Genomic DNA, 22,508 nt, shown 5'->3' on the forward strand with positions numbered 1-22,508 from the left:
TTTGTGATTCTTTCGTGGTGTCTACTCAATGTTTTATAGCGGCTTGAGTTCAAAATTGACCAAAATCAAACCGCATAAAAATAAACCCGGGTGTTGTCGAAAATAAATAAACCAGATATGTGTTTTTCTTAAGCTTCTTTTTATTGGGACATTACACCCCTCATTGGAACATTAAGCACTCCACAGTTATTAACGGCGAAGTTTCTATGGCAGGTTGCTTTTTTTGTATTCGTATGATATACCTATGTATATCATCTTACGATGATTATTCTATGTCCAGGGAAGTCGAGACAATTTAGAAGCTGTCAATTTCCTGGACTGGACACAAAATCGAACCCAGTCACCTTCAACGTGGTCTTGCCGTAGAGTCGCGCATCTTACCGCTAGGCTGAGTAAGACTTTCCTATATATAAGAACGTTGACGTTGAATAATAGCAATCGAATAGTCATGCTTATTTGTTAATATGGGAATTCCATTTATCGAAAAGCGGATATGAATAAAGTGGTTTCCCACTATTAGACATTGATTGCAATCGTTTACTTCTTTTTATTTTGATGCCGATGTTGAAATAATTCGTTAGTCACAGAACATGGCGATTGGAGATGCAAGATGCTCGGTTTGGCAGGTTGTGACAGGATAATCTACGACAATATGCTAGGGTATTCACAGACGTATACATTATACATATAATAACAAATATGACAGTTTATTTTCCATTGTATTACGGCGCTGGTATACATGGTACACTAGTACAGGCTGCAATGTCAAGAAATCCTAGAAAATCATTTCCAGTTTCGTATTCTTCCATACTATTAGAGCAATAACGATTCATAAAGATATTAACTCTAGTTAGTTGTGAGTTTGGCGATGGTAAGCAATAGCTGACCGCATATGATACAATCGTTCGGGACCAGCTATGGGAGCTAATGCACAAACACAGATTTCCGAATAAACTGATACGGTTGATCAAGGCGACGAAGGATAGGGTGATTTGCGTATTTCGAGAATCAGGGACATTCTCGAGTTCCTTTGAAACGCCCAGAGGATTACGGCAAGGTGATGGATTTTCGTGTCTGCTATTCAACATCGCTTTCGAAGGTGAAAAACGAAGGTCTGGGATCGACACGAGTGGTACGATTTGAAGTCCGTCCAGTTATTTGGTTTCACCGACGACATAGATATTATGACACATAACTTTGAGAATATAGAGGAAGCCTACATCAGACTGAAGAGGGAAGCTAAGCGGATCAGACTAGTCATCAACACGTCGAAGACGAAGTACATGATAGGATCGATGGTGACGAAATCGAGGTGGCCGAAGAATCCGTGTACTTGGGCTCACTGGCGACTGCCGAAAACGATACCACCAGAGAAATTCGGAGACGCATCTTGGCTGGAAACCGTACATACTTTGGAATCCGCAAGATGCTCCGATCGAGTAAAGTTCGCGGCCGTATCAGGTATCAGAACGTCGGTTCCAGGGGCACGTTCACCTCAATTTGGGAAATTTGTGCCATCGCTCCCACAGCCTTTTTCATCACACATCTGCAGGAAAAGGAAGTGAACAAAAAGGAAAGGTATATGGATGGGAGAAAAATGGGAAGTTCAGAAAAGGGACCCTTGGAGAGGGCATAGCTCCTTACCACAACGAGTCGTGAACAACAGAATACTCTGAAGGTTCAGGTTTCTGAAGTCAATTTCTGAAGTGTTTACCAAATAATCGGAAACGAAATTGCGCATGGACTGGGCAGTTACATATCAGATGATAATGAGTTTCACAATCGGATTCACAACTATCACAAACAGATGATTCAATGCGTTGAATATTTGCCATGGGATAGGTCAGTCGTTGATTATTTCGATCATATCGACGAACACTATAAAGTTAATTTGGATGGGGTTTGCGTTGATTGCGATGATGGTAAGATCATCTTGGGGAAGATCCATTAATTACGTAACGCAAAAATTGGCCATTTTCAACCCTCCTCCCCCTATGTCACACTTTTTGTATGAATCATACAAAAAATTTAAATGGATTGCCACACTTCGGCAACACCTCCCCTTCACCACTCTAAGTGTTTTATTTATTATTATTGTTATTATTATAGTATACATCAACAGGCTTGTTACTGCCCCAATGATATTTGATTTAAACACAAAAACAAGTAATTCAAGGACACAAACAAATCTCTCATAGTCAAGTGATTAACGTGAACAATACAAAACAAAAATAAAAAATAAAAAAAGCTATCACTAGTTCTGGGCGTTAAAAACAGAAGCGAATCTTCTTTTTAAAATTTCACGTGAGAGATGAAAGTCAAAAACTGATGCCACACGATTGAAATTTCGTTGCAAGCCAATTATTGCGCTTGCCAGTCCATAATTTGTCCTACGATACGGTGGTCGTAACAAAACATTATTTCGCAGCATCCGTGGCCTGACATTCAGATCGATGAGTTGGAGAATGGTCTCACAATCTGTTCTACCTTGGAGAACATCGGCGATGGTCAAAGCTCTGGAAACATTTCTTCGCACTTCGTGTTGCGTAATTTATGGATGCTCCCTTGTTTGTTTCGGCACAACACATCAAAGTGCTATCGAAATCGGCAATTTGGATTATGGACGGAACTTTTAACACGGCTCCACAACACTTTTCTCAAATTTTCACGATACATGGAAGTGTAGGTGATAGCCGTTTTGTTCCTTTGGTTTATATGATGTTACCGAGGGCAAATGAGGGAACCTATAACTCAGCTTTCAGTGCGCTGGAAGAAATTGCGGAGAAATACTAATGCGGACTTGAACCGGAGCATATTCTATTGGATTTCGAAAGAAATATATGCTGTTAAATGATTTTTTCTAACTATTCTTTTCTAACTAAGTAGCTCATTTTCAAAACATGTTTGATATGCTCAAAACTTCTCTGAAGAATAACGGGATAGATCTATCTTCCCCAGAAGATTTGTAAGGAGCAAAACTGTTCAGTGCCCATTGAATCGATTCAATAGTTATGATTCTACGAGCCTGACCCCAAAACCCATAACTACATGAAAAGACTGCAGGAACATCCGAAGATCTTATATCGACACATCCAGGGAAGTGAGTATCAAATAAGTGCAAATTTCTCCAACTTGGAAATCCTTGGATCTCGCTATAATTTTATTTAATCAACTGGCTTCACTCAAATTGGAAACATTTGCACGAAGGTTTTTCCAGCCGAACCACTCAGCAGATCGAAAAGCCTTCTTGTAGGCTTTCCGAGCCAACTTGAAAGACTCCGTCCCTGCTGAATGACGTCTGATCCAACTCCTTCTGAACTACTTCCTGAGTTTAGCCAATTCGAAATTCCACCAAGGGGTTCCTCTTGAGGTTTTCACATAACGCAAAAGGGCAAGCTTCTTCGAAAGCTTTCACGATATGCAACGTTGTAGTATCAACGGCATCATCCAAGTCGGTAGAAGTTTCAATGGATGGTAGATATCCATGAAATTTTGTCGAGAGCAACTCTGTACAGAGATCCCAGTTGGTTGAACGAGGATTTCTAGAACGCAAGGTCTGCGAAGTAACATTCAAATGATCAAAGTAGATGTAGCGATGGTCAGATATGGATTCCTCATCTGACACGTCCCAATTCGTCAACTCGTGACTGATTCTATTGGAGCAAAGGGTTATGTCTAACACCTTTGCTCTATTAGATACCATAAAGGTTGGGCAATTGCCTATGTTAAGTAAACCAAGCTCGGTACACCCAACCGGCGGATGTTAGATTTTCTAACAATTCTGTATAAGAATCTACCAAAACCTGTATAAGAACTGGGCGTATGCGAAAATGTTAGATTCCCATACAGTGATGAACTTTGTCAAAAACTTAAAAATCACTCTAATAAAGTTTTAAAAAAAATAGATTCTCATACAAGTATTATAGCATCTAACAATTTTGTAAGCTTTTCTAACAATATTTGTTTGAGAGCTTACATTTTTTGTATAAGAATCTAACAATTTCGCATATGCCCAGTTCTTATATAGGTTTCGTTAGATTCTAATACAGAATTGTTAGAAAATCTAACAACCGCCTGTTTGGTGTACTACTTAAGAATTCCATCAAGCTGGAGCCTCTTAGATTGATATCCGAGCTACTCCAGATGATGTGATGAGCATTAGCATCACTGCCTACAATTAGCGGAAGGCATTTTGAAGTGCAATAATTGACAACTGGTTCGAAAACATCCGTAGGAGATATAGACAGTAGACATATTTTTGACGGGAGTTCCACCAGTTACATCAATTGTGACACTCAGGGGTCATTTGTATGGTGGACTTTTACCACTGGAATAGGCAATCCGCTGCGTTTCCATTTTCCAGACAACCGGCTTCGCTATCTTGGCATTCACTTTACGTCAACTCTCAATGTGGCCGAATACGATTCAATATTGAAGTGAATTTGTGTCATGTACCATACATTTTATTTCAAAATTAATAAAATTCATTAATAGATTAATACGTAACATGCCTGTGTAACGCATATAAAGTGATATTATAAACACATCCGATGTCAAAAATAAAAATTTTCACTGATTTCTTTTTATGGAAGTTTATTATTCATAAAAAATACCGCCTTTTGCCCCACCACACCTCTACACCACCCACCCCTCCACAGCAAGAAATATTATGCATATTTACATTTATTTGATGCACATATGAGGAGACGATCATATGGGAGGGTAATTTGTGAAAGGGGGCAGGGGTCTGGAGAGAGGAGAAAACGGGCAATTGTTCAAAAAACGGGCAATTCAGAGTAAACTATGAACCCCTGGACCGATTTGAACAAAATTTGGTACACACATTTGCTATCCTGAGGAAAAGATAACAAAAGTGGTGCGATAGTCATTGGGACAAAGGGAAGGGTATAGGGGGAGGGGTTGTATTTGGAAAACGAGCAATTCAGTGTAACTCTCAACCCCCAGGACCGATTTCAACCAAATTTTGTACACATATTCTTTAATTTTAAAGATGTTTATTGAAAAGGTACAAGAGACATAAAAATCTATATACAGTCAAACCTCCACGAGTCGATGTTCTATGACTCGATATCGACTCATGGAAGCAAATTATCCCATATTAAAAAATATTTTCAGGGTTACTGTGATGGTCCCTTCAAACAGATTTCCAAAGATTTCATATTCCACATGTCGATATTTCCATGAGTCGATGGTCCCTTCAATATCGACTCATGGAGGTTTCACTGTATCAGAGCGTTAATGAATAAAGCTTCCAAGGAATGATTGAATTTGTTAAGATTAAATCATTCAACTTTATGATTAAAGATTATGATTATCGTTTCAACCTCGATCAATCGCTACGGTCTAGTGCTGCCAACAACACACTTGCAGACTTGGGAGATCTAGATGTAACTCTGGATAATGATGATAGTAACAATCGTGAATTGAATGTACCGCCGAATGCTGCCGACGTCATGTTGCCTGTCGCATCAACTACGGGAACGAATGCTGAAGTCACCACGAGAACTATCAATACTGCCACCGTTTCCTCCGTCGCTGCCTCCACCGTCACCACTTCTACCGTCAATCCCGTCGCTACTGTCATCGCTCCATCCACCGCTGCTACCACCTATGCCACTGTTGCCTCAGGAGCTAACGCTGCTGCTTCGAATCGTGTTCCAACTGATTCGTCTTCAATCAACCACACAGTAGGCTTGAATCTCACCCGCTCTACTGCACCGCCATCAAACCAAGATTGCCAACTGAAAGTGGTAAATAGACTGCGTCCACCAGTCAGACACCAAACGTAGAAATGATGAAATCGTTCTACGTCACTCCTTTTCACATCGAACAAACGGAAGATGATATCATCGAGTATCTGCGGGAAACCATCAACGTCGATCGTTCTACGCTAAATTGTGTTAAGCTAGTGCCACGAAATAAGGATATTAACGAACTATCGTTCGTATCATTTAAACTCTCTGTTTCTGAAGACCTTGTCGCTGTAATTAACGATCCGTTTTATTGGCCAGAAGGTGTAGAAATTCGCGAGTTTCAGCCAAAAAACGTGAGCGTACCAAGCCGGCTAGCTCCGAAATGATTAGCGTAAGTAATGCACTTCGTAATACCAATGCACAAACTGATTCAAATACTTCTTTAGCTCCTTTGTTGTTCGATGCGCCCATTTACGAATCGAAAATTTAGCTCCATTCACTCGATTATTTGAAAATGAAAACTATTCTAGAGAAACATTCTAATAATTTTATGAAAATAGCACTCCATAATGCAAGGAGTTTAAATAGCAACATTGAAAACTATCGCTCATTCGTAGTAAATTCAAAACTAGATGTTTTATCTGTAGTGGAAACGTGGCTCAAACCTTCTAACACCAGCATGTCAGTAGAGCTTGAGGGCTACAAGATTATCAGATCTAATCGTCAAAATAAGAAAAAATCAAGAGGAGGTGGAGTCGCCTTTTATTTGAGGAAAAACATCAAATACTGTGTAATCACAAAATCTCAAAAAGAAAGCGAAATTGACTATTTGTTTAACAAATTAAAACAGGCTAACTTAGTCTGTGGAGTCGTGTATAAACCCCCAGACGTTGCAACAACGAAACTCGATGCAATTTTTAGCATTGTTTCTGAAATTGCAGCTCAAAACCCAACATTCTGATGACAGGCGATTTTAACATAAATTTGAAGATGGAAAATTCTAACAATACATTGAAACTGATCGACTCTTTAAGTGCATTATCATTCAAGCTAATTCCCACTCATCCAACTTGCCACAGGCCCGGTTCTGCAACAACCATTGATATATTTACAGGTAATTGCACTCAGAACTTAAACAACGTTTATCAATCGTATGTGGGTGGAATCAGTGATCACGATTTCATTTGCATTGATTACAAATTTAAGCTTCCTAAAACTTGTGCTGATGTTTACTGGACACGTGATTATAACAAAATAGATCAATCCTCTTTCTTGGCAGATTTGCGCTGCGTAGATTTTGATGCTGTACTCAACTATGCAGAGACTAATGTGAAACTAAAATGCTTCAATGACCTATTTTTCGCCATTCTTGATAAGCATGCGCCGCTCAGGAAAAAAACGGTCAAAGATCCAAGCACTCCTTGGATCAACACTCGTATCCATCGATTGATTAAAAATCGGTCCAAAGCTTATGAATGTTGATACACGAAAACATGATAGAGAGAGTCAGAGTAAATGGAGAAATTTCACCTGTCTTCGCAACTTAACAAATCGAGAGGTCAAACGTACGAAACGAGAATATTTCTCTTCCCAACTAAGCGCTGACCTTCCTGCTAAGCAACTTTGGAAAAACATTAAACGATTAGGCTTAAAACAAACAAATAATAATATGGGTGGAGGGGATGTTAATGCAGATACCCTCAACTCATTATTTGTTGCTCACTACACACCACTTAGCTTCAATCAAAATGATGATGTTGGAACACATCCGAATTTCTCATTTAGGTGTGTTACAAATAATGAAATACTCTCTGAGTTCGTTACTGCTTCGTGTGATGCTGTTGGTAACGATTTAATTCCGCTTAATGTTTTAAAAATGTCCTTAAGTGTTACTCTCAAATACATTGAAAACATCTTTAATTATTGTATTACTTCCTCAGATTTCCCCCTTGATTGGAAAATCGCAAAAGTAATTCCAATAGGTAAGACTGATCACCCTGTTACTGAAAAAGACTATCGTCCAATAAGTATTCTTTGCGCACTTTCAAAAATATTCGAATCATTACTCTCTAAGCAACTAAATGAGTATTTGACACACAACGATCTTTTATGTACTTTCCAGTCTGGATATCGGAAATCATGCAGCACTGTGACTGCTCTTATTAAAATTGAAAACGACATTAGAGAAGCATTAGACAACAAAATGGTCACTATATTGGCTCTTCTGGATTTCAGTAAAGCATTCGATTCTATTGATCATAGACAGTTGTGTAACAAGTTGAAGTATAATTTCTACTTAGATCAATTTTCCATAAAATTAATTAAGTCGTATCTATCCGACCGAATGCAATACGTTGATTTCAACAACCAACAATCCGAACTGATTCCTGTCCTACGTGGGGTGCCACAAGGTTCAATTCTTGGACCGTTACTTTTCTCGATGTACATCAATGATCTACCCTTAAATCTGTCATATTGTAGATTTCATCTATATGCAGACGACTGTCAATTATACATATCATGAGTGCCTGATACAATATCTGAAATGGTAAATCGAATTAATTCTGACATTCAGAGTATCTTGCTATGGTGCGAGAATAACGGACTGATACTCAACGGAGGAAAGACTCAAACGATTATTTTTCACACTAAACGTGCCGTTCTTGTTAATGTACCATCAATAAGAGTAGGTAACGATATCATTGAATATTCTAATGTAGTCAGAAATCTTGGGTTAATGATGGATTCTAACTTAAACTGGACATCCCAGGTTAATGCCGTTTGCAGTAAAATTTATAATGCCTTACATTCGCTTGTCTTACTGAGACATTGTACTCCCCAACATATCCGGGTTCAATTGGTTAGGTCTCTCTTAGTTCCATTGTTTGATTATGGAGATATTTTGTTTGGCCTTGTAACTAAGAAAAATTCAAGAAAACTTAACCAGGTGTTCAATGCAGTCACCAGATATGCATTTAATCTGAAAAAGTTCGACCATATATCTAATTATAAAAAGGCAATACTTGGATGTGATTTTACAAGTCATTTAAAGCTTAAAATCTGTATCCAAACATTCAAAATTATGAACGACCCTCCAATTTACCTTCGAGATTTCTTCAGACATGCGCGCTCTTCAAGAAGTTCATTACTCATCGTTCCTAGATGCCTTTCAAATAGTTTAAAACAATCTTATCGTTTACGAGCCATACAAATTTGGAATGATCTACCTCGAAATCAAAGGAGTGAAAGAAGTTTTTCTACTTTTAAAAGAAATTTGAATAATTTATTTAGTGTATAGTCATTGGTATTAGATGCTGCATAGTAGCATAAGCTTTGAGAATCAGTAGGTGATTATTTGTGTTACTATATGGAGTTTGTTAATAAATAAAAAATAAACAAAAAAAAAATAAAAATTAATGATTTATTCATTTTTGACAATGATTAACGATTACGAACAATGAAAAAAAAAAACCGTTAGAGTATGATCAACGATTACTGTTGGAGAAAGTCCTCGAGAAATTTCAAAATCAACTCATGAAGGAATTTCCGGAGAATCTTCTGAAGGAGTTTTCGGAATAACTCTTTGAGGTGTCTTCGGAGGTATTTTTGGAGGAACTCGTGGAGGAATTGTAAAAGAACTGATTAATGAATTTTCGAAGGAACTTCTGGAGAAATTTCCAAATCAACTCCTGGCGGAATTTCCGAAAGAACTTCTGAAGGAATTAATGGAAAAAAATTCTGAAAATTTCCTGAAGGAATTTCCAACTGAAATCCCTTAGGCTGAGAAATTCCTGGAGGAATTTGAGGAGGTATTTCAAGAGCAGTTTTTTTTTATTAACTTTCAGAGGAACTCTTGAAGGAAATTCGGGTGGAATTTCTGAAAGAAATACTAACGGTTCCTTCATTGGAGCACGTGAATTTTTTTTAAAAGAAACTCCTGGAGAACTTTCCAGAGGAACTCCGAAGTAACAGAATTTTCTGGAGTAACTCTTGTACGAATTTCTGGAGAAATTCCTGAACAGATTTCCGATGGAACTCCTGGAGGAATTTTCGGAAGCATTTCACGAACTCTTGGAGGAATTGCCAGATGAACTCTTGGAGGAGTTCCTGAAGGAACTTCTGAAGAAATTTTAGGAGAAATTTCCGTAGGGACTTCTAGAGAAGCTTCCTCCAAAATTATCGGAAGAAGTCCTCGAAGAATTTCCAAAGGAACTTCTGGAGAAATTTCCGGATGAGCTTTTGCAGAAATTTTCGGAGTGTCTCTTAGAGGTAATTTCGGAGGAATTTTTGAAGGAACTCCTTGAGGAATTTTGAAAGGAATTCCCAGAGAAATTACCGAAGGAATCGCTGGAGGTATGTCGGAAACAGTTTTTGAAGTTACTCCCGGAAGAACTTTTGTAGGAATTTCTGACTTTTGCAGACATTCCATTGGAGATTTGGAGATTTCTTCCAAGAATTTCCAGAAGAACTCCGGACACATTTTTTGGAGTAACTTTTGTATGAATTTCCGGAAAAATTCCTGTATGAGTTTCCGATGGAACTCTTAGAAGAATTTCGAGGTAGTTTTCGGAGTAATTTCCGGAGGAACTTTTTGGGGAATTTCAAGACGAACTCTGAATATCTGGAGGTATTTTTGATGAAATTTTCGGAGAAAGTCCTCGAGGAACGTCTGGAAAGCTCATGAAGCAATTTTCGGAGTAGCTCTTAGAGGTATTTTTGAAGAAATTTCTGATGGAACTCCTGGAGGAATTATGGAAAAGCTCCTTAAGGAATTTCCGAATGAGTGTTTGGAGTAATTTTCATAGGAACTCCCGAAGAACGTTTCGAAAGATCTCCTGAAGGAATTTCCTGAAAAACTCTTGCAGGAATTTCCGAAGAAACTCCCGGTAGAATTCCTGTTGGAACTTGCGGAGGTATTTTGGAAGCAGTTATTGAAGTAACTTCAAAAGGGACTCTTGGAGAAATTTTATGAGAAATTTCTGAAAGAAACCAGGCAGACTCTCCATTGAAAATCCTGAAGGGTTTTTTAAAGGAACTCCTGGAAAACTTTCCAGAGGAACTCTTGCAACAATATTGAGAGGAATTTTCGGAGGAGCTCCGAACAAATTTTCCAGAGTAACTCTTGTGCGAATTTCCGGCGGAATTTTCTAAGGAACTCCTGGAGGAATATCGTGAGAAATTTATGAAACAGCTCCTTGGAGGAATTTCTGCTGGAAAGCTTGGATGAACCTTCGAGATAGTCGTGAAGGAGTTTTAGGAAGAACTGTTGGAGAAAATTTCCGGAAAATGTTATGGAGGAATTTCCGAAGGAACTCTTGAACTTTCCGTAGAAATTCTTGGAGGAATTTCCGCAGAAAGTCCTGGATGAACTTCCGAAGGTAGTCGTGGAGGAGTTTTCGAAAGAACTCTTGGAGAAAATTTCCGGAAAAAGTCATGGAGGAATTTCCGATGGAACTCTTGGCAGAGTTTCCAAAGGAACTCCTGAAATAATTTCTGAAAAAGCTGCTGGAGGAATTTGAGGAGGTATTTCGAGTTAGTTTTTGGAGCAATTTCCGGCGAAGCTTCTGAAGAAATTTTCGGAGTAACCCTTAGAAGTATTTTTGGAGGAATATCTGAAGGAATTGCTGGAGGAACTCCTTAATAAATGTTCGTAACTCCTGAAGGAATTTGTGGAGGTATTTTCAAATGATTTTTAGAGTAATTTACGTAGGAACTCCTGTAATACTTTTTGGAAATCTACTGGAGGAGTTTTGGGAGGATTTTTTAAAGGAATTCCTGGAGGAATTTCCGGATGAACTGCTGGAGGATTTACTGGAAGATTTCTTGGAGGATTTTCCTGAAGAAATCCTAGGAAAATTTGCGTAGAGAATACTATTTTATTGTTGTCATTTTATAGTAGAATCAAAACAATTTTAGTAAATATGAAAACTACTATAGTTAATGATATGGAAATGCTAATATCATCTTCCAAACTTGGACCTACATGTTCATGATAGAATTAGAGGCGAAAGTATAGAATTGATAGTTCCGTTAGGATACGGCAGGCATGAAGAATGTTTTTATAGAAGTCGATTTGTGTACTATAGTTAAAATTACCATGTTCTGGAGTTGTCAATGAATAAGAAAACAAAACAAACAAATATTGCAGCAGCATAGCCAGCTCAAGAATTCAGAAGGATGTGATTTCGAATATGTTTAATGTATTCTTATATGTGCTTTGGTTTGGATGGATGGAATTAAAAGAGAGGGTGCTTTGAAATACGATGAGAAGTTAGCTGCATGAAGAAGTTACAGTAGAGTTGTTTGGGGGCCGGATGACGTATTTGCTGGTTCTGTCGGACGTTGCACTGTCCGACGGTGATTGTGCTGGGTGGTACAGTGTGTAGGCTTATAAGCGGAAACAGTACAGGTCCATATTGTGATAGTTTCGCACTAGTGTTGTCAGGCGGTGCATTGCTCGCTTGAATTGGCCATTAACAGCGGCACACGGACGATTATTTATTTGATCTCTGTCTATAATTTATCAATACTTAAGATCACAATATTCTCTATGAAATATAACTAGGGATTCAACTAGCTTTAACATTATGCCATTATGAGTGATTCTGAGGATGGCTTCACTATTGAGAACGGGATCGGCTACGTATAGATGGATTTATAGTGGGTAAAACTAGGGTGAATGGTGGTGCAAGTGCAATTCAAGTTGCACGATAAATGAATACAAAGAAAATAGTTTTCTAGTGTTTCTGATACATTTATCTTTTCGGTTTATCATTTGAAGACGTTCTGAGTAGTGATATGAAAAAGTAGAAACTGCTACGGATATTCATTTATTTTTTTCTTATAAAGCTTTCAAACGACACAAAAAACGTACATATCATCTAGAAAACATTCAATCGCCTAAATCGGATTCCTCTGTCGACTCTGCAGTGTCATACAGTTCATCAATTTTCTTGTGCAGTTGCTCCTTGTTTTGTGCTAGCTCCTACCATTCGATATACGAAAGATCATGAAACCGTCGCATAGAACCTAAGATGGAGTCCCACCATGTATACGAAGGTCTGCACGGCCGCAGATGGGAAGCATATAATCGTGAGGCAGCTTTTGTAGGATGCCTATTGGAACGACGTTGAATGTGCCCCCAATAGCGCAAATGATATACCCTAACTCTCTGAGTAATCCTCCTTTTTCGTAGTAAAACATACACGGATCGTTGCAATGCATCAGGATCATCATGACGACATAACGCTGCCATCTCCCGCAAGATCTGACGCTCGTAATTCCGAAGAGATGTTCTACTATGTTTCGTAAGCTCGGAAGTTTGGGTGCCATAAAGCATGGCAGGTGCAAGGACAATATCATAAATCAGCTTACCTAGATCCCAGCTAGGATTGTGACGTTTCAAAAACTCCATTACAACGCTGGATGTCTTAATGGTATTTCGGCAACGAACCCTTGTGGTTAATGGCCTATCCAACTTAGGAGTTAGGAAGCATCCCAAGTATTTCAAAGATCTGAGAACCTCGTAACTCTTCCCCAGAATCTCCATACGATCTTTAGTAGGACCATTTGGATCACGGACAAGGAGCTGACACTTCTCTTCGTTTATCTTCAGCCCAACGCTTGATAGGTACTCTTTGATCGTGGTCACAATTAATTCCAGTTGATCCGGGTTCTCAACTATGATAATTATATCATCGGCGTATGCCAGCACGATCGGCAGAGTAATCGAGCCTTCCTGGTTCAATCGAAACAAGCCGCAATCCTCCTCTGCACTTTCTAGCACCGCCTCCATGACCAAGTTAAAAACAAAGGGGCTTAACGGACAACCTTGTTTTATGCCAATGCGACGCGGAGTAGGATGCGAAACTTCCCCTTGCCAAAGGGTTTGCTCTATGTCACCTACCAAACACTCCACAACACGGTTAATAATGCAGCATGGCACTCCCTTTGTTGTGAAATATGCACACAAATGAAATAATTTAATATTGTAATTAGACATGTGAGTACCTTTAAGAATGGCCGGAAGACATGTGAGATTGACCGTATCGAACGCTTTTTCGATATCTAGCGACATTATAGCCACGGGAATTCCTCCATTCCACCGTTCTTGGAGAATACGTTGCACTACATAAAGGTGATCAGTGGTTGACCTGTCGTTTAAAAATGCAGCTTGGTGATATCCCACATTGCCGACATATCGCCGGAGCGTCTCCAAAACCCACATCGTATATATTTTGTAACCAGTGCTTGCTAAACAAATTCGACGATATTGCGATGGGGACGTTGGTTTCCGTACCTTCGGTATCAGAATAACAATAGTGTTTTTCCATTCATCTGGAAGTTTGTTTTTGACCCACACAGCTTCTAATAGGTCTTTCAACTCCAACAAGACAGAAGAATCCGCATACTTCAGGTATTCAACAGGTAGGCGATCCTGGCCAGTAGCTTTTCCATTTGCCATCGAGTCTAAGATTCGTCGTACGTCGCAAAGGGTAGGTCCTGCTGGTAATTCATGACCATCAGTCTCCAGTGGCGTAGCCAGAAAATTGGTCTGGGGGGGGTTTTCTGAACATTTTTTTTTTGAAAAAAAAAATCTCTTTCAAAAATTTTGTCTCTGGGGGGGGTTTCAACCCCAAAACCACCCCCGTGGCTACGCCACTGAGTCTCTGGAATATGCCCGGGCAACCCGATATTTAGCCCATCACTTGCTGCGCTCCAACTGCTGATTGGAATGGACGAGAACTGTACATCCCTACACTTGCGATGCTTCTTCAGGTACTTATGAGTACGGTTAATACGAACCCCATACGGATACTTCACACTTCCTTTCGTCGTACTGCTGTAACTTCAATCTCAGACGAGAAATAACAGCAGACAGCTTCGTAGAAATTTTCACCGATGGCTTCCACGACATCCAGAACCTATATTTGCAGACCAAGGCCACTAATTTTCGACAGTCACGATCGAACGGTAGGCGACCTCGAGATTGAAGAGCCTTTTCTGCTGCATATTTTGTTCTCTGCATCAAAGCCTTCCACGCATCTTGAGGAGGCAACCGTTGGTCAGAATGAGTTTTCTGGAGCTCTTCGTGGAAAATCTTTTGGGTTTCTGCATGCTGTAAGATGGACGGTTCACCTAACGGTAGAAAGTGAGGTGACCTGAAGTACCTCAGTTGTTGGTTACATTTAACCCTGGAAAGAGCAGTTGACTTCCTATTTGGCACAATAGACCAGATTATCATCTTATGATCCGCTTTAACACTAATCGACATCTTCGCTCAGAGGTCACGTAAGTAATGTTTGGATTGAAGAGGAGTGATGACATGATCCAACTGTGAACACGTCAAGCCGTTGGTCCACGTCCACATCATTGAGTTGCTGGCTCTCATGGTACGAACCACCATATTATGCTGTAACAAAAAATAACGCAACTGTACTCCGGTTTCGTTGCTTCTATCGTGACACGTGATCCTGCCGAGACAATTTCTCTCTCGATCTGTGGAATCGCTGTACGCAAGATGACTATTGAAATCCCCAACCAGTATCACTAGTTCTTTGTCGGAGCAGCTTTCATAAAAACCTCCCAGCTGACCCAAATATGTCGAGTTGGCCTTGTTAGGTGCATGGACGTTTACAACTATCACACGATGGGTTGAAAGACCAATGGTGTAGCAAACATTCGCCGTCAAGATGTACGATCCTAGGGAATTAACATCACTTACGCGGATATTATGCCATTTGGAAACGAGAATAGCCAAATTACGCTTTCGGTTTATGCGAGTGCTTCCAGTATGCCAAACGAAATTGCTTGTATTGGACCTTGCAGCATCGATGTTCGCTTCCTGTAGAAAAGCAATTGCAACTCCATTCTGATGCAGACAATAGTCGATATCACTCCGCTTCTTGCGTGTCCGATATCCTGACACGTTCCAAGAGACCATCTTGAGAAAGCAATCAGTATTATTAACTGAATCGGGCTGCCCTAAAGGAGTGCAGGATACAACTACACCAATTGACGGCAGGGATGCATGTGGCGCGTCCGAGACACTGGAAGGCGGAGTTGAATGAACAGGCGAGATGATAGTGGGAATGTTTACACCAGTCAGTACAGGAGATACTGCAGAAGTTGGTAACGTAGATGAAAGAGATTTGACAGGAGTGATGTTATTCTCGGTAACAGTCACGTTGCATACACCACCACAAGATGTATCCTCCAAAAGGTTGCCTGATCTTGTTTTCTTTGCCGGAGGCGACAAAGCATGAACAGGTTGGACTGAAAGAACGCTGCCATTGATGAAACCGCTGTTACTGTTACCCACGTAAATTTTTATCGGAGATAAGTTACCCGGAGTGCGGGGTAGTATAAGTTGCTCATCTGTATATCCGATGTATACTATAATACTTAAGCCGAATACTTCGGCGAGCGAAAAGAAAACTTTAGAATCAACTTCTTCAAAATCAAATCGGCCAACAATACCTGGAGCTACAATAAAATAAAAAATTATTAATATAATCAAGATTACTACCCATGTACTCACCAGAATGTGAGTCTGAGGTGAGACTGGAGAATTTCCCAATAACGGCTATTAAGGCGGAAACCGCTGAGTCATCTGGGGGAACACCAATTTGATGTAGAAATGATTGATATATGGCATGCTGTCCATAAAATGGCACGACCTTAAGCCCATGCCCTGCTCTCGGAATGTCAACTGATCTTTCAGGCTTTTGACGATCAATGCGAGCGAAGAACAAAACACTGTCGTAATGTGCACCGGTGTAATACATGGCAATCTTTCTGGCGGAAAGAGACTTGTTGGGATATTCTATAATGCGCGCCGTGCGTTCATCCCAGACGGTAATGCTAACATTATAGAGATCACACGCAACGGATATACAGTCTTCACCGCCCCAAAACCCTTCTTGGGCCAACAACTCCAGATATTTCCAAACTCGATCATACACGTCGACGAAATCCTGCTCAGCAAATGGGACCAAATAAGCCAAATATCTAGAAACATTGTTTCGCAGATACACCATGACTGGTACCTTATGAACCTGTACTGGTACCCGCTAAATTATATTATGCTGCATGGACTAACCAGTGCATTCCGGACCAAAGTTTCTTATAATGAAGTCGCACATTGGAGCTGGCACTGATTCTGGGCCATGCTCGTGGTATTGTTTTGGCAACTTTTATTTTTGATTGGGCTTTTTTTAATGTGAGTGTTCAGTTCTAGAGCTTTTGGATCCACTATCCAAGTGATTTACAAATCCCAAACAAGTAACGCGCTCGCGAGTGATTGTGGTATTTATTTATTTATTTATTGATTTATTCATTTATTTATTTATTTTATTTTATTCATCCGGTGACGTGTTTTATTGAAATTGAAGTGAATCATTGAAATTTGAGTGAAACGTTTGATGGAATGGAGAAAAGAGAAGCGTCATGCTTTTTTGTGAAATAACATATTTGTACAACGCAAAAGGAAGTACCATACTATTACTATGTGTGATATGTGTTTAGGTAGATCAGCGCTTGATGAATATTTTCTGGTGGTGGTGCATTTAGGCCGTTTACGTCACAGAGCTGTTGAATATTATATCAGAAATCGCAGAAATACTTCAAATAAAACTTTGTAAAATGTTTATTATAATTATCTTTAAAAGGCATGGTTTGATTTTTGTATTCGATGAACCTAGAAGAATCGTTTTGCTCACTGAGCAGAAAGTACAAATTTGGTAAATTTTAATTCGTTCAACGGATAGTTGTTGATAGATTGAGGTTAAGAAATCGCCTGTAAATTACTTAAAGAATAAACTGTAAATAGAATCGATATTAGCACACTCTTTCGACAGCCGGCTGGCAAGAGTTTAAATAAAAACAGGTAAACAACATAGTCTGTGGGTCGAATTGCCAGCTTGAGGCAAACCTCCATGACCTACCTTACCCTACCCAACCACCAACTCCGTAGAACTTATGAGGGCGTCGCCAAGTCGGGGGCCTCTCGTTAAGTAAGTTCTACATCAACATTTCCTTTCCTATCCCTAGTTACGGTAAAGATGGGCGTGGCCGGGAGTAGTAATCCTCATGCTTATGCCATTTTTATCTTAGATTGGAATCAAGGGTAATTCCCCACCTTGATTTCCGATAGCAATCTGGTTAAGGATTCCATAAGAAACATGAGTATCACTAGTGTCCAATCTACGAAGTATACCGTAACAACGCTAACGCTAACGCTATTTTCCTGAAGAAATCCTGGAAAAATTTGCGAAGAAACTTCTGGAGGAACTTGCGGAGGTATTTCGGAAGCAGTTTTTGAAGTAACTTCTGAAGGAACTTCTGGAGGAATTTGTGAAAAAAAACCTAGCGAATTTCGAGAGGAGAAACTCCTGAAGGAATATCAGGAGGAATTTTCGGAGGAATTCCGTGCAGCTTTTCCGGAGTAATTCTTGTACGAATTTCCGGAGAAATTGTTGTATGAATTTCCGAAGGAATTTTTTAATGAATTTTCGGAAGAACTCTTGGAGTAATTGGCGGATAAACCTTGAGGAATTTGCGGAGGTATTTATGAAACAGTTTATGTAGTAATTTCCGGAAAAAAATTGTGAGGAATTTCTGGAGATAATCCTGGCAGACTATCCGTAGGAACTCTTGGAGTATTTTCAGGATAAATTCCTGGATACATTTTGAAGAACTTTTGGAGGAGTTTCCGAAAGAAATGCTGGCGGTTTAGGAATTTTTGGAGAAATTTCGTGAGAAACTTCTGAAACAGCTCCCGTGGGAACGCTTCGAGAACTTTCCAGAGGAATTCTAGGACGAACTTCCGAAAGAACTGCTGAATGCATTTCTGGAGGAATTTCTGGAAGAATTTCCGAAGAAACTCCTGGAAGAATATTCGAAGAAGCTTTTGGAGGAATTTTCAGAGGAACTCCTGGAGGAATTACGGGAGGAACTGATACATAAGTTTCCGGAAAAATTGCTGAAAGAATGTCTCAACTAGTTCCGCAAGAAGTTGCCGAAAGAATTTACGTAAGCAGGACTTTTTCATTAAGTGCAGTGAATCAAACATTGACAAAAAGTTCAATGTATAATGCTTTGTCGTCCCATTCCATCGCCATAAAAAAATACCAAACCTAACCGTTAAGCTTGAAAACTGATAAATTAAGAATAAAAGTCTTAAATCGATGACTAAAAATACAGTATTGCCATTTTTTACATTTTTACCTAAAATCGTTGTGTCCAAATACCACAGTAATTGAAACGAAAAACCATAATTTGTTATTATATTGTAAATTGAAGTACAAAATTATGAGAAATAAAATGAAGCTTGACATTTTTTTGAAATGTATTTTGGAAGCATGAAAGAAAATTCCCGAACACACCTAACCCAGCTGCCAAAAGCGAGGTTTCTGCTGGCTGGTTATTACGTCGTTTTTGTCTGTACGTTGAACATATTACGTCGGCGATGATGTGCATCAAATCTGATGTGATCCCGAGTAGACGAAAATAGCTCAATAATATCAAATGTTGATAAGATAGCAAAATGAGATATGGACATGATTGATATAAGAGATAAAAGATCAGGCGACAATATCAATATTTTGCACTGAAATATCATGAAATATCAACATATCAAGATATGTTATTTGTAATAAGTGATCAATATCAAGTGCCATTAGTTTGTTCTTATCCATAGCATATCTTGATATTTAAATGATATGTCGGTGCAAATTTTTGATATTGTGGCCTGTTCTTTTATCTCTTATATCAATCAAGTCCATATCATGTTTTGTTATTCTGTTCATAGCTTCTGCCCTTGATATGTATTACAATTTCTTTTAATCAAATGATGAAGTATCAATAAGAAAACACAATTATCTTGTTAACCAATTGGTTTATTCATTTTCGGATGGTGAAAAAACTGCGAATCAAACTTGCAACTCCGAGCAAAACCGGGTACATATAGTTGATTTTAAATAAAAATCAATTTAAATTGCATAATCGTGTGAAAATATAAAGCAGATTTAATTGAAATTTTAAAAAAATATAAATTTAAATTTACATAAAAAATATAGTTTATTTTTACATCAGATACTATTTTACATGTCGTTTATTTTTTCTTACTTTTATTTCTCTGTCCCTTAGATCTGATACTTAGATACTTACCCAAGCAGCACACTTGACATAAACGAGTTGCTGTAACTTATGTATGACAAAATCCGGTCATATATGAGTTGTTGCAACCACATCGGTCTAAATTGTGCTACTCGGGTAGATTAATTGCGGCTAGGCTATTGAAAGAAAATAAAGGAAGGAAGCTTCATATTATAAATATACGATTGGTCTATATTGTAGCATCACGGTGGAACCGTGTGGGTGTTGTAAACGGGGGCCATTAGGCAGTTAATAGCTAACTGCATCACTATCACTACTCGCTCGGATAGAACCATAAATCGAATGATTAGATTAGCCCAACATCCAATGAATTTGATGTTCTTCATTGACTGACAAGTACGTCAGTAGAAAACAGTTTACTAGCTGAAATGGACATCTTTCTAAAAGTTGGGCTTATAGTGTGTGCCCTTAGCGTTAATATAGAAACATTCAGAATAGATTCGCACCAATTCAACACTTATGATATTGTAGAAATTGTGGAGTGCGTTAGTTCGGGTGTAAACATTTGGGAACAGCTGCCTCATGAGTACAACTGCCAGTGGTTTATTTCCTGTATGAATGGCGTTGGCATCATAAGGCAATGCCCAGACGGCTTCTACTTTGATCCAGATTTGCATCATTGTGATTTACCGGGAAATGTCAATTGCGAGAGCATCACGCCAACAACGGAACCAGAATTGTCGACAACTGAGAGTACTGGCGAAGAGAATTCTACAACGGGAGAGATTACGACTGAAGAAACTTCTACCGAATCAACCACAACAGGTGAAGAGGAAACCACAGAAGTGACTGCCTCTACTGGAACGGATGGCAGTACAACTCCAGATGTTTCTTCTGAAGTAACTGAGCCCACTGTAACAGAAGAAATAGTTACATCTGATGCTCCTACGGAAGTAACAACGAATGAACAGGAAACCACAGACGGGACTGAGACCACTGTAACGAACGAAAGTTCAACAACAGATGCTTCCTCTGAAGTAACTGAGCCCACTGTAACAGAAGAAATTGCTACATCTGATGCTCCTACTGAAGTAACAACGAATGAACAGGAAACCACAGACGGGACTGAGTCCACTGTAACGAACGGTAGTACAACATCGGATGCTTCTTCGGAAGTAACTGAGTCCACTGTAACAGACGAAATTATAACGGAAGATGCTACAGAGGAAATTGTTACATCTGATGCTCCTACTGAAGTAACAACGAATGAAAGTTCAACAACAGATGCTTCTTCTGAAGTAACTGAGCCCACTGTAACAGACGAAATTTTAACAGAAGAAGTACCCACTACAACGGTAGAAACCTCCTTTGAAACTGAAACAGAACAAATTTCTACAGAAGGGCAACCAACAAATGAATCGGAATCCACAGATGCTACAGATACTACTGCTCCGGCTACGGAAGCATACTGTGAACCTTTATGTGCTGGTCAAGAAAGTGAAATAGCAGATCCTGAACACTGTGACCGATTTATTAGCTGCATAGATAAATGCACCGGCGCCACCCTATTTTGTCCTTCAGGATTGTATTTCAACCACCATTGGTCGGTATGTGATTTACCGGAACGGGCTGAGTGCTTGCTGGAAGTTTGCTCCAATCAAGCGGGTACATTGATACCAAGTGTGAATAATTGTAGACAGTGAGTGGTTATCATAAAAGTTAGTAGGACATATAATAACTTATTTATTATTAATACGTTTCTTAGTTACTATGGATGCACGGATTCCGAAGCAACACTTCAGTCTTGTGAAGCTGACATGATGTTCGATGCTACATCATTGACTTGTGTTCCAGCGGATGACAGTGGCACATGTGCGGTAAGTGTCTATACGTTGGAATGTTCTTCCAACTAAAAGATTTTTTTTTTTCACACTAATCGTACTTTTCGAAATAGGTTGATGACATTCCTGCCGCTCCCCAAGAAGTATACATTCTCTGCACGCAATACGTGGCAGACCAACTTATTCCGCATCCCACACGTTGCGACGTATTTTACCGTTGTGTGAAGGGAAAATTATCGCCTCGTAGATGCCTGGAAGGGTTGCTGTTCGATTCCTCACTGGGAGCTTGCAATTTAGAAACAAATGTTGAATGTGATGTTCAATAAGGATACATCTCTAAATTAATAAAGCTTTTTTCTTTATTTTCCCATAGATCAATACAATACATTCATTTCTTCACCGAATATTTTTATACAGAAGTATTATTTATTATTTTCATTTTTTAAATAATTATTCGAATACTCGACCGTTCTAATCATCTATAGCAATATTCAATAATCCGCTGATCATGTTCCTTTATCTGATTTGGTTCCTCTGTTGGTTCTTTTGTCTTTTTATCTTGCTTGGAAAATGTCCGTTTGCACCATCTTTGCTCATGAACTTTGGAAATGAATGACGTCCACTTCAATTCGATTATTTTGCGACGGGGATGACGCGCCATTGTTGGCTGCTAACGTCACGAAGGTTCATCGTTATCATCGTAGTTAGTGAGAACGCGTAGCTGGATCGTTTCCGGAACAGGAATATCTCAGACGATTGAAATTTTACACCTAATCTTAAGCACATATTTTGAGCTTGGTGTTTGGATGGAATTTTTTGAAAATATATGCACAGG

At 39.2% G+C, this 22,508-nt stretch overlaps 1 protein-coding gene across 1 annotated transcript; it reads left to right on the forward strand.

Annotated features, from left to right (window-relative positions):
* The first annotated feature begins 20,247 nt into the window (after positions 1-20,247).
* Positions 20,248-22,045, forward strand: LOC134220479 (chondroitin proteoglycan 1-like). The gene is made up of 3 exons (XM_062699540.1): positions 20,248-21,531; positions 21,598-21,709; positions 21,787-22,045. Exons 1-3 carry the CDS (start codon positions 20,261-20,263, stop codon positions 21,997-21,999), a joined length of 1,596 nt encoding a protein of 531 aa, XP_062555524.1. The 5' UTR covers positions 20,248-20,260; the 3' UTR covers positions 22,000-22,045.
* Positions 22,046-22,508: the final 463 nt, after the last annotated feature.

The sequence above is a fragment of the Armigeres subalbatus genome, chromosome 3 (assembly GCF_024139115.2).
Source record: "Armigeres subalbatus isolate Guangzhou_Male chromosome 3, GZ_Asu_2, whole genome shotgun sequence".
NCBI lineage: Eukaryota > Metazoa > Arthropoda > Insecta > Diptera > Culicidae > Armigeres > Armigeres subalbatus.